The sequence below is a fragment of the Condylura cristata genome, unplaced genomic scaffold, assembly GCF_000260355.1.
Source record: "Condylura cristata isolate star-nosed mole 26May11 unplaced genomic scaffold, ConCri1.0 scaffold00011, whole genome shotgun sequence".
In the NCBI taxonomy this organism is placed as follows: Eukaryota; Metazoa; Chordata; class Mammalia; order Eulipotyphla; family Talpidae; genus Condylura; species Condylura cristata.
In genome coordinates, this window is record NW_004567112.1 from 27,779,948 (window position 1) to 27,793,476 (window position 13,529).

Here is a 13,529-nt window from a genome sequence, read left to right on the forward strand (position 1 = left end):
AAATTTCTCTCCTCCAAAATCTTCAACTCTTACTTTCTATCACCTACCCTTGAGCTAAAGTTCTAACAGATGACAAAAGAAACAATATGGGTGGGGCCTCCCTGGTGACACAAGGGTTAGTCTCAGTGCCCTCAAGTTATCCCCAGCCACGTTGACAGGAGTTCTATCCCTAGCCAGGGAGCTGACTCTCTTGTCTCTCTCACCAGGTGTTCCCCTCCTGCTGCTCCCCTTAGCAGTGTGTTTCAGTAGATCAGCTGGTTTTGTTCCCTATTCTACCTCAGGTAAGTCATTTCACTACCCCCTCATCACATCTTCTGCCTATACCCCAGTTCTTGTATGCATAAATAAATCAATCTTTTTTAAAAAAGAATGTAATTACTAGTGGCATCAATAGTTAAAGAGAAGGTAAAATTGTGGAATGTAAATTTTTCAAGTGCTATCTATTATTTTGTCAGAGGGAGAAATAGTTAAACATCTACCAAAGTCTTATTTTCTGCTAACAAAATTGTTCTGTTTGTATCATGAAATCACCCATATCAATATATCTTAGTTTTCTACAAGAACACCATGCATCATGACGCTAACTAGTCTGAGGTAGTTTGAGAACATACTTTAAATATGCCAAAGATTAATGTAATGTAACCTTCAGTTTTAAGAAAGGCATTTTAGGAGAGGTAAAACCTTGGGGAATTATTCTTGGGTGTTATTCTTAACATGTTCTAATTCCAAAGATAAACATTTAATATATAGCATTTCACATCATACTTTTTAAATCAAATATGATTGAAATACTGTTGCAATATTATTGTAATCCCTTCCTGTAGGGGTTCACAACTTTCTATATTCCCCCTCAAGTTGGCATCAAGCTTTGCAAAGGCCTGACAACCTAATGATTTCTCATCCCCAATTTGGTCTCAAGGTTATCTCTACCCACATACCCACTACTTAGAGACAAGTTTATCAAAATTAAAAGATCAAGTGAGCATCAATTGTTTTCCATCTCATCTTCTTCACCCAAGGCTAAGCCAAAAAAAAAAAAAATAGCTCCATGCTAAGGTTCTTTAAAACATGCTGAGCAAAGGCCACACAGATTAGGAGACATGAACAGTGAAGCCATCTAGCTTTGTGCATAACCGGTTATCTTAGAATGTCATCATAAACATATTTTCCACAAAACTAAAAAATGTTTGGAGATCAGCTAAGACCATATTCTTTTTTTTTTTCTTTTTTTTTTTTCAAAGATTTATTTATTTGTGCATACAGAACTGGGGTACAGGCCAGAAGCTCAGGGGCAGTGAGAGGCTTCACCAGAGACAGAGTGGGGAACAGAACAGGCAGATCGACGAAGTACACTGCTGAGGGGAACAGCAGGCGGGTCAGGAGAGGTCTGCCACGCCATGTGGTCACCTCCGGGGCAGGCGGGAATCGAACTCATGCGGAAGCGGCTTTGGATTCTCAGTGCTGTGCTTTAACCCGCTGCGCCACCAGGGAGGGCCCTAAGACCATATTCTTTATCACCACCACAATCACCCAAAATGTGAGTCCCTTCAATAATTATAAGCCCATCCAGTTAGTTCCCATTTCCAGCTGCAGTCTGATCTCATTCTGCTGTACCCACCTTCACACTGTCACACTTTCTCCAGTAGTTATACTTCCAGAAGTTTTATCAATCCATTGAACCTATCCAGATACTCAGGCATCTGAAAAACTGTAAAGGGAAGCAAAGAGGGGGAGGTAGAGGGAGTTGGGGGGAAAGGAAAAGAAAGGGCAGTAATTCACATGCCTATATACACCAGTCATGAGAAACATAATCTTCTAAGAACTCCCATTCAGTTAGCCCTGTCATTTTCCTCAATACCCTTCTCAAAATTACCCTTTTCTCCTCAAACTTCCCCCTACAATCACCATCTCATTTTCCTTTAATCTCAGCTGTTAACCTCCAACTTCTCTGAACCATTCAAGTGTGTTGATGCCCTAATTTCCTCATGTACCAGCCAAACCCTTTTCTCCATATGCACTATCCATTCTTCCTGTATTCCTACTTCACTGAAAACTATATTCCTATTCTTACTCAAACCCAGTATCTTCAGTTTACTCCCTCTAAGCTTAAGGACAATCTCAATTACTCTCACATATACCTCCTTTCTCCTATCAACTTCAACTTCTTGCTTTCTACTGACCTTCCCTACTTAGCATATAAACATGCTAGACTTTCTTCCTATCTTTATACAAGATGTCTTCTACCTACTATCTCAAATCTCTACATTTTTTTCAAAATCAAGTTTTTTGAAAAGAATGTCTGTATTTATTGTTTTCATTCTTTCACAACTAGTCACTCTTCAGCAAGCTGACATCTACCAAGGAGACTCCACTGAAACAGATCTATAGATGATCAATCAGCTACTTGTTGCTTTGTCTTTACATTAGTTTGCTTTTTGTTACATTTGACACTGCTATGACTCCTTCTTAAAGCTTTTTAGTCTTGATTTAACATTTAATGAAAATTTACTATATGACAAAAATGATAAACATTACATATAGTCACAGTCTCCATGGAGTTTAGAATCAAATGGAGGAAAATTCTGTAATTCATACTCTTAACACCTCAGAGCATTCTTTCCTTTCTCCACTCAGTCATTAGAAATGAATATTACCCTAGCACTTCCTTTGCTCTTCTCACATCCAACCCAGAATTACATATTTATATTACCCATTCACTACTGGTGACAAAATTTGTATCTCTAGCGAATCTGTCCTGTTCTGTACCCATTTACTTTCTATGAAAAGATATAAGTACTTGGATATCTATCTTAAGTGTCCTTTGATGTGGAAAAAAAAAAGTTTAATTTTGATAAAATTCAATTCATCCATTTTTTCTCTTTGGCTATTCATTCATGCTTTTCATGCCATATTTAAGATCATGAATACTTACACCTGTGTTATTTCTAAGAGTTGTAGCCTTTCATTCCTTTTGTTTAAATTTTCAATCCATTGAACCCAGAATTCTTGAAACCTAAGAATGCCAATATCAGTAATAAAGGGCTTAAGCATACGAAGAGTTTTTAAATTCTAAAACTATGGTTTATAGATCACAACCCAAAGAAAGAAAACTTAGTTGCAGAGTTTACACCATAAACTACAGCACAGAGGAAATGACAGGTGATGACATAAGTGCAATTTTCCTACAACAGCTGAAAAACATAAACCTAGAGGAGAAGTTAGGAAGTGAAGATATAGGACACCTTAAGTCCAGGATTCTACCTTTTGTCCCAACTGGACAAAAGGATAAAGAAAGATAAGAAAGATCCCCAGTATGTTTGAGCAGAAGAACCCTGAATAGAAGATAATAATGTTTCCTTTTCCCAAGTTAAGGTCCAGGGAAATGCAAGTCTTTCAGCAAAAACTTACACCTAATAATATGTCAATGTATAGTAGACCATATTTCTGAAAAGCTGCCTCAGGCTCCAAGCATGCCAGGGTTATGTAGGAACCATTACTTTGGGTACAAAAGAGCCTGGAATTAAGGGAGATCCAACAAGCGCAGACCTGTTGACTAGATGCCACCTCAGATGCAGCAAAGTTCATATAAGACTAAGTCAAGGCACAACTTAGTAATGGCCAAAGATAGGGAATATCACAAAGATGAGATGTTCTATCTTCAGTGCGAGGAAAAATTATGAGGTTTCTTTTATCAATACTCTTGACCCCTAAAAAAAAGAAAAAGAGGGGAGCTAAATGGAAAAACTGAACATTTATTCAAATGACTGATTTTTACTTATGGGTCTGAGTTAATATAGAATAAACTATGCTAAACCAGAAACTACTGACTTTATCCTAAACTGGTAAGATTATTTTCTACTTCCTAGGAGAAATAAGAAGCTCCAGAGTTAAGGTAATTTTAGTTATAGAGAAAGTAAGCTACATCTTTGCACATTTAAATCTGTAGTTTACAAAATTTATTCCCGCTGTATGCAGTGGGGTTTGCCACTGCATAGAAAATAAAATGTAAAGATTTGCCTGTGTGAATTACCTTTCCAGAAATCACAACATGATGTTCTGCACCCAATCATAATTACATTGGTTTCTATCAACTACTAAAACATGTCAAGGTCCTTCCTATATCATGGCTTTTCTATATGTTATTTCCTTGATTTGCTGTTTATTACACTATTTCATTTGCTCCAACTCAATCTTTAGTTGCTATTTAAATGTGTGTTCCTTGAAAATAATAAAAATTAAAGCTAAAACAAATGAAACAGAAGTAAATAAAGCATCCAAGATATGAAACCCAAAGCTGACTCTTTGAAAAAAATGAACAAAATAGACAAATCTCTAACTAAGCTCACAAAGAAAAAGAGGGAAAAAATTCAAATAAATAGAATCATAGATGAAAGAGGAGCAATTATAACATAGCAAAACTCCAAAGGATAAAGAGAGATCACTGAGAACATTTAAATGCAAACAAGTTCTGGGTAAGATGGACAAGTTCTTAGAATTATCCAACTAGGGCCCTCCCTGGTGGCGCAATGGGTTAAAGCGCAGGGCTATGAAGCTAGCCACAGCCACTGCACCACAAGTTCTATCCTTGGTCTGGGAGGTAACCCACATGGTGTGGCAGACTTCTGTCTCTCCCACTACTCCCCTCAGCAGTGTATTTCAGTCAATCTGCCTGTTCTGCTTCCCACTATGAATCTGGTGAATACTCTCACCAATCCTACCTCTGGCCTGCACCCTAGTTCCTGTATGCATAAATAAATAAATCTTAAAAAAAAAAAAAAGGAATTATTTAACTACCCAAGGTTGAATAAGGAAATATAAAACTTGAACAAACCAATTACAAGCAAGGAAACTGAAACAGCAATCAAAACCTTCCCAAAAAACAAAAGGCCAGGACTAAATGGTTTCATAAGCTAGTTACACCTACTTTCAAAGATGAACTAACACCTATACTGCTCAAACTCTTTCAAAACATTGAGAAAGAAGGGATATTTCCAAATACATTGTATGAGGTCAACATCACACTAATACCAAAACCAAACACAGATAGTACACATACACACAAAACAACTGAAGGCCAATCTCCCTAATGAACTCAGATGTCAAAATCCTAATAAATTTTAGCAAACCAAATCCAACAATACATTAAAAGCATTATACACCATGACCAAGTGGAATTTATTCCAGGGATGCAAAGATGGTTCAACAGCCAAAAGTGCATCAGTGTAATTCACCACATCAACAAAAAAAAATAAACAAAAGAAATCATATGAACATATAATAGACAGCAAAAAGCACCATTCTCATTGGTGAAAAACTGAAAGCTCTTCCATTAAGATCCAGTACAAGACAAGGATGTCCACTCTCACCTCTACTATTCAACACAGTACTTGGAAGACCTAACTAGAGCAATTAGGCAAGAGAAAGACATAAGAGAAATCCCATTTAGGAAAGAAGAAGTAAAACTCTCATTATCTGTAGTGATACATAGAGAGAACCCTAAAATGCCAATGGAAGAATTAATGTTTTTTAATATCCAAAAGGGCAAGTTTATTATAAAAAGGGAAAGAAAACTAAAGGACAGTTACATAGACACAAGTGGGTACAAAGATGTTCCTGAAAGGGACAGGGTTGTTAAGCATGGCTTGGCTACTAACAAGCAGGCCGCCTTGCGGGGGGGAGGGGGAGGAGATAGCTCTGTTGTTTTTTGCAAAACAAGAAAATGTGTGAAGTGTAACACCTGCATAGTCTCTGGTGGACACCTGCATAGTCTCTGGTGGACAGGAGAATTGCTGCCCCATGGAAAAATTAATTATAACAATAAACCAATTTAGTAAAGTGACAGGTTACAAAATCAATACACAAAAATAGGTTGCCTTTCTATATGCAAGCAATCAGCCTTAGGTGGAAGAAGAAAATAAGAAAATCATTTCATTTACAATCATACCAAAAAAATTAAATACCTGGGAATAAACCTAACTAAGGAAGTGAAGGACCTACATAAGGAACATTATAAAACACTGTTAAAAGAAATAAAAAAAAAAAACAAAAACAAATGGAAAAACCTGCTCATAGATCAGAAACATCAACATTATCAAAATTAGCATCCTACCCAAAGCAATTTAGATTCAGCGCAATTCCAATAAAAATCTCAATGGCATTGGGCCCTCCCTGGTGGCGCAGCGGGTTAAAGCACAGCACTGAGAATCTAAAGCCGCTTCCACATGAGTTCAATTCCCGCCTGCCCCAGAGGTGACCACATGGTGTGGCAGATCCCTCCTGACCCACCCGCTGCTCCCCTCAGCAGTGTACTTCATCCATCTGCCTGTTCTGTTCCCCACTCTGTCTCTGGTGAAGCCTCTCACCGCCCCTGAGCCTCTGGCCTGTACCCCAGTTCTGTATGCACAAATAAAAATAAATCTTTAAAAAAAAAAAAAATCTCAATGGTATTCTTCAAAGAAATACTGTATGGTAATGGATGGAAACTAGACTTTTAGTGTAGTATATGTAATCTATACAGATGTTAAATTATAATACTATATATCTGAATCATAAGTAATGCTATAAGCCTATGCTATCTCAATAAAAATTTAAAAACAATAATTTCTAAAGAAAATTACTTCAATATAAATTATTTAAAAAACAAAAAAGTTTAAACAACTAGAAATCTGAATATACTAAATGATTACTTTTTCAATTAGTACCTTCGTTACATCATGGAGTGCTGGTATGATCCCACATACGTATTTTTATGTATTACTCTTTTGCTTTTTAGAATTTTCAAGTTTTATCTTATTTTTAAATTTTTTAATTTAGTTACTGCTCTACCTGATAAATAACATTTAGAAAATTGAAATGTCCCAAAATGAAAGCCAGCATGAAAAAATAGTAACATAGGTTAGAAATAAAAATCTATAAAAATAAGTTAGGAATAAAATCTAAATATACCTTGTTATCTCAGCTAAGCTGTTTCCAAGATCAAACATGGAGAGCTGGGTCAGAAAGGATTATCTGTAGTTGAAAATGTAGCTCTGGGGAATGAAAGAGACAGTCTTCTGTTATTCTCATTTATAAACATTTTCATTTTTTTGCTAAGGAAATGTTAAAATAAGTAAAAGCCAAAGGCGATAAGTAATTTCTCAGGGCTCAGTTTTTTTAGTTTTTTCCACTTCAACTTTTCTAATTAGTCAATCGTGGTTACTTCTCTATGTGAGTTGTTTCCTTTTTGTTTGTTTTTGTATTAATGTAAAAAAAGAGGCATAAAAAATATGAAATTACAAAAGATAATCAGAGCCTATAATTAATTAGAGAAGATATAAAGATAAATCACTATTATTCAAAATTAATTTCATTTGGAACCAAACCAAAAAAAAAAACATGTTAAGGGTAGAGATACCTGCTTGCTTTAACTTAAACTTTTCATTACAACTTTCCTCTTTCTTAAATCCTGAAACTTTTCTCTGTATAAGTACTTTCCAATTTACACTCCACTTTTTTTTAATAGTCAATTAGCACTTCCACTGTACAGAGACTAACAGATAATCAATTTCTGAAATCTCAGCTGTAATACCTTTGTATTTCATTGATTTTTAGATTACTGTCCAAGAATGCAATCATAAAAAATACAAATTTTATGAGAAAACTGTGGAGGAAAATAACTATAAAGGTGATTTGACTATCCATCCCATGTAGCTTCAACTCTTTTCCAACCTGTGCTTCTGTTAGTACACTACTATAATAGAGACCCCAATGAGACAGTCATTCTGCCTTTAGGACAAAGATGAGAACTTCTAATTTCAACATACAGGTATGATTAGTCCTCCTGTTAATTTAAATCACTTAGCCCACAGATATTTTTATAATAAATTTCTGATGGTAGCTTAATCTGAAAATCTGTTGAAATCATCTGAACTCTTTTGATATTTCATTATAATTCCCAGATTGAGGGTGGGCTTCAGTTCTACCCTTTTACATGACAACAAAATAAACATCACTGCTGGGGTTATGCCTTATATGCTGTCATTGGTTTAAAAAAAAAAAGCTATTCAAAAAAGGAGGCATAATCTTAAAACTATCATGATTATACAGTAGCCCCCCACTTTACATTTTCCATAATCCCCCCAATGGATGCCTGAAACAGTGGGTAGTAACAAGCCCTATACATATATCTATTCCTGTACATATATATTTATGAGAGCTTGTATATTAGATATAGTAAGAGATTAACATAATAATAGTTAAGTAGAACAATTATAACACGATATTGTAATAAAAGTTAAGAAAACGCACTCTCAGTCTCTCTCAAGATATCTTATTTTAGATATTTTTGGACGCTGGCTGGTCAGAGGTTAACTGAAAAGGCAAAAAGCAAAATGATGGATAAGGAAGGACTACTAGCATATCAAAGGAAAGGAAAACTGCAAAACTCTAATATAAATAACTTGAAACATACTGACAGTTTCAAAGTAAACTAGATCCTGCAGATTCCGCACATTAAGCTGCGCAAGTATAATAATTCCCAGTGATATATTAGAAGATGTATTGTCAATAAAATATAATATCTAAGTAAGATAGCACACATAACTCAGTTCTTGTCAGTGGCAAATATGGCAAACAGTATTGGTTTCCAACTTAGCAATTATTCCTTTCATCCTTTCTTTATTGTTGGCCTGCCTATATTTCAGAAGTTCAGAAGATAAAAGTTTCAGAGTCCTTACAGGAAGGACATGGACAATAAATATAATCCACTTCTAGCTACTGGGGCCTAAGAGAGTTGAAGTTGACTGGCAGGACTTTGGCAAAGGTTTTCTTTATGAACAAAGATGCTATTCTTCTGTTTGATATTATTTTAATTTAAAAAAAAATAAATATAAAAGCATCTACTTTATCAGACTCTTGTGGCACCATTTTGTAAGAAATCTACACAGAGAAAACTCCCAAAAACAATTGCCTCACTCCTTCCAAAGCCTTTCCAACTTCTTGAAAGTTGATGAACGAAACTGGAAGAAGCAAAGTTAAACATTTATTTTTCTGAAGGTTATGGCTATCAGGAAAGAGATAAACACGGGCAATAAATTACACTTTTAAACTCACTTTCCTCAAAACATACCAGAGAATTTAACCTGAAGAGAAAAAATGTCCACATGTTTACTGATGATAATCACTTTATTCTGAAATTCCAAGATTGGGTGAGGGAGGGTGAATTACACTGTACAATTAAAATTCTATCAAATGACAAGGAAATTTGGTATCTTAATCTCTTCACCAACAATACAAATTCAGGGCACACTTCAGAGAATATTTTTTATTGAAAAATAATTCAGATATAAGTAATAAGTACCAGTTATCTGGCAAAGTAAAATATAAGTTCTTTCTTTTTTGCTTTGAGGGTACACTTAGATAAATGTAATTTAAGCTATATTGTCAGCTTACACCTGACAATACTGTGAAAATTAAAAGTCTCCTCCATATTTTAATAGATGAATAAGGCGAATTTAAAGAAGCAAAGTAGTTTTGAGGACCAAAAAGTTGCCATTTTAAAAGCACCAAAGTATACTGAGTCCACCTGAGCGAGTGAGGGGACTTTGGCAGGTTTTCTTAAAGTCGGAGTCACCCACATAAATATGTAACGTTAGCATTTCTCTCTCAAGTGTATGTAAATGAATAATTAAGCCCTCGGGTAGCTTAAAGTTTACCATTCCTATGCTGAAGGATTCGGTACCAATATTACTGTGAAAGAATTTCCCGGGAAATGCTTGCACTTCTACAGTAAATGACTGCTTTCGGGTCATTTCAAAAATGTGTTTCTGAAAGGTGGAGGCACCATAACTTACAGGAAAACAGTGATTTACCTATTTTATCACAACATCTTTGAGTAGCTGAAAGGGACAAAGTTAAAACCGTAATGAAAGCAGTAACGGTCAGACAGTAAGAGATTCCACTCCCAAGCTGGCTCTGCAGCCTCCCTAAGTCCCCTCAAAACTCCCGCAGTGCCGCGGGTCCCGCCGAACCCTTAGCTGGGCCTCCAACCGCCAAATCAACTTCTCTTACCGCCCCGACTCAACGTCCCGCGCGAGGCTACCCCCCCCCCGGGCCGCACGAGGACAGGCCCCGGGGCAGCGGCCCCGCCCGGGGGCGCGCAGACGGAAAGGAGGGACGCCCATGACTCACTGGCCCCGGGACCACGGCCAGACCGCACCATCCTCACCTCCGCACGTCCCCGGCCGGCCTCCAGCGCCCCCCACAGGCAGTCAGGGAGTGCGCCCCTCAGGGACACCCCCCCTCCCCGGAACCGCCTCTTCCAGGGCTGGGCTTCTCCCAGGGCGAAACCCCCCAGCCAGCTTAGCCCCTACACCCCCGCCTGGGGGAGACCCCGCAGGGCACAGACCTCGGACACCGCCTCCCTGCAGATCCCGGCAATCCGCGGGGGCCCTCGCCCCGCCCACCCGAGTTCGTGCGAGCATGCGCACCGGGCGCGCCCCGCCGGCACGCGCCGCCGCCAGGGAGGCCGGGCGAGGCCGCGGCGTAGGCGGAGGCCGGGCTCCCTGGGCGGCGCGCGCCCCCCGCCCTGCCATTCACAGGCGACGTTAGCCCGCGGTCCTCAAAGTCCGTCCTCCCCGTTAGGCGGTGAGCGCCGGAGGGGAGGGGACAGCCAGAAAGGCAGGAAACTGCGGCTTAAAAAGGCAGCCCGCAGCGGGCCCTTCCTCCCTCTCTCCGTCCCCGGGCTTCCGAGAGCTCCTCTTCTCCGCGGCCTCCGCCCCGCCGCCATGTACCGCTGCTTGGGAGAAGCGCTGCTGCTGTCTCGTGCCGGGCCTGCCGTCCTCGGCTCGGCGGCTGCCGACTCGGCCGCACTGCTGGGCCGGGCCTGTGGGCAGCCCGCCGCCGCCCCGCTGCCGGGGCTCGCGCTGCCCGCCCGGCGACACTACAGCGAGGCGGTGGCCGACCGCGAGGACGACCCCAACTTCTTCAAGATGGTGGAGGGCTTCTTCGATCGCGGCGCCAGCATCGTGGAGGACAAGCTGGTGGAGGACCTCAAGACCCGGGAGAGCGAGGATCAGAAGCGCAACCGGGTGCGCGGCATCCTGCGGATCATCAAGCCCTGCAACCATGTGCTGAGCCTGTCCTTCCCCATCCGGCGCGACGACGGCTCCTGGGAGGTCATCGAAGGCTACCGGGCCCAGCACAGCCAGCACCGCACACCCTGCAAGGGAGGTGAGCGCCCGCCGGGACCAGCCAGCCCCTGCGCCCTTCCCCGCGACCCTGCTCCGCCGCGCCTCCTGTTAGTCAGGGGACCGCTGCTCTGCTCAGCCTTGCGGGCGCTGTCCCCCTTCTGTGATCTCCACCTCCCGCCCCGGGTGTATCAGGTTCGGGTGCCTAGTAATTTTTCCGCCTAAAACCACCACACTGTTGGTCCTGTCTTCTTGCCCCTGTGAGCCATCATCCCGGTTTTCTGCATATGTTGATGCTGTGTGCAGAGCAGACACTGCACCGCTGCTCTTTTGATCCGGTATTTGTGACTCACTGGGTGGGTCCTGACAAAATGCACTTCTACAAGAGGGAGTGTCCGGCCCATCTGATTGTGCCTGTGCAAGTTTTTGTGGGTTTCTATGACTCACACGAGTGCAAACGATGAAATAATTGTTTTAAGATTACTTTGGCTTTTTTATAACAGTGGCAGATCATTACTGGAGCATACAAAGTGAATTGCCTCCTGCGTTTGAAATCTTAACAGTATCAGGCCAATGAATATACTAATGTTACGTTCATCTTTTAAATTGGGTCGTTTTCTACGCCTATAATTTCTATTTTGTACCCAAAAAGAAAGCAAGAAAAGTAATACAAGAGCAATGTAACATCTCTGACAAATAAACACCGGGCGACCTGACAGTAAATCTAAAGGGTGTACACTGCCGGACAGCCTGCCAACCAATGAAATGAAATAGCCCTGGGGGTGTGTACTAGTCCTGGCTAGCACCAGGTTTGAGCTTGGGGAAAAGATAAAGTACAGGAAGAAAAGCATTGAGTCAATTACAATTTGGGAGTCACCAAGTTGTACTATAGTTGAAATTTTTGAATTTCTATAGATTTGGCTTCTGCAGTCATTTTGCTTCCTCTGGGCAAATAAAACCTTTTTTCCCAATAAAAGACCTAAGCCACTTTTTTTCTGCTTAAAGCAAAAAAAATCGAGGTAGGTGAAGAGTTTTGCTGGAGGTTTGATGGTGTTAGACCCTTTGTCTTTGAGAATTTGGCCCCGGGTTCTGTTACAGAAGCTTAACTGACTTCCAAGGAGAATTTTTAGAAATACCTCTAGGAGAGAATCCTCAACTCAGTTGGCATCCCTAGTCTGGAACAAAGGTGGTTTTAAAACTGTTTAATGATTTACTTCTTGCTAAATTTGCATTGACTCCACCCACTTCCGGGATTTGTCTTTGGAGCTTAATTATCCTCTTGCCGTCTAGGTTCCTCTTTCTTTCAACCTTGTTGACCACCAGATTCCCTTCCCAATTCCAAAATTAAACTGTATTGTCAAATCCTGCATGGCCTTCCTTCCTACTACCACTCCTTTATTCTCTGAACCAAGTTCACACTCAGGGAAAAAAAACTAGCAAGTATGTTGGAGGAAGAGGCCAAGTTAAAAAGTTAATACAGTAAATTGCAGTGTGTTTATAAAACAGACATCAAGTTATATTAGTCTCTGGGCAGTATTTCCAGTCTCTTCAAAGGCTTACAATAAACTAATATTTCAATTTCGTTTTTCTCAGGAACTGATTTTTTCCTTGAAGTTCTTTATAAATTTTAAATGCCAGGTCCTCTCCCATCTTTATAAATCACAACTTCACAAAGTAAAGCAATAACGTTTACTGCAGCTTGTCAGCCCTCTTCCTCTTGATGCCACAGTTTTTAATAGCAAGCGTTGAACCCAGTAACAAATTGCATCAGCCATACCTAAGCACTGTTACTGTAGCACTTACTTATAATAGAGTCTAAGCTACAATTCTGTTAGGTTTGAGAAACTGAATTGCAGTGAATACTAACTAGAAGCCTTTGCAAGAAAATATAATATGAAAGAAAATGTATTATCTTGGTAATTTGAAAAGCTATGGAGAGAATAGGGTTTGGAGGGGTTAGTTAAATATGAAAGAAAGTCTATGAGCATACTCCTCTGTTGAAGATAAACAGTATACTAAAGAAATGATCAGCAAAATTGGGCCTCCAGGTTTTGCTTCCATGACACTGGAGGATCTTCCTAGCTGCTTATAACCCCCTGCAGAGAATGTACTTTCTAAGAAGAACCTAAAGTGAGTTTTTTAACAGCTAAATAGTTAAAACTTTATTTTTAAGAAAGTTATTAACCCCTTGCACCCGTTCTTGCCTTAGAAATGCAGAATATATTAGGTGAAAAAAATTGTGATTTTTCTATCACTACTGTGAACTTTATCTTTCCCACTCAAGCACACTTTTCTCTCCCAACGTCCCTCAACTACCATCTACCAGTGTTCTTTTCAAAAGAGGGGGGGAGGGGGAATCTTGTT

At 39.9% G+C, this 13,529-nt stretch overlaps 2 protein-coding genes across 9 annotated transcripts in view; one reads left to right on the forward strand and one right to left on the reverse strand.

Moving 5' to 3' along the window:
• The window catches only part of FAM35A (family with sequence similarity 35, member A), a 61,771-nt gene extending 51,348 nt beyond the window's left edge, over positions 1–10,423 (reverse strand). For 4 of the 8 annotated variants that reach the window (XR_001145366.1, XM_012723926.1, XM_012723929.1 and 1 more), the window contains exons 1-5: positions 10,385–10,423; positions 6,946–7,028; positions 3,547–3,707; positions 2,933–3,013; positions 1,619–1,708 (exon numbers count right to left, since the gene is read on the reverse strand). The gene's annotated coding sequence lies outside the window, so the exon portion shown is untranslated. Of the gene's footprint in view, positions 1–1,618; positions 1,709–2,932; positions 3,014–3,546; positions 3,708–6,945; positions 7,029–10,204; positions 10,232–10,384 lie in introns of those variants that run through there. The other 4 variants (XM_012723927.1, XM_012723930.1, XM_012723931.1 and 1 more) reach the window with 4 other exon arrangements.
• Positions 10,424–10,497: 74 nt separating this feature from the next.
• The window catches only part of GLUD1 (glutamate dehydrogenase 1), a 28,812-nt gene continuing 25,780 nt past the window's right edge, over positions 10,498–13,529 (forward strand). Inside the window, exon 1 of the mRNA XM_012723752.1 lies at positions 10,498–11,208. Coding sequence (XP_012579206.1) covers positions 10,764–11,208 — 445 coding nt within the window. The 5' untranslated portion in view covers positions 10,498–10,763. The remainder of the gene's footprint in view (positions 11,209–13,529) is intronic.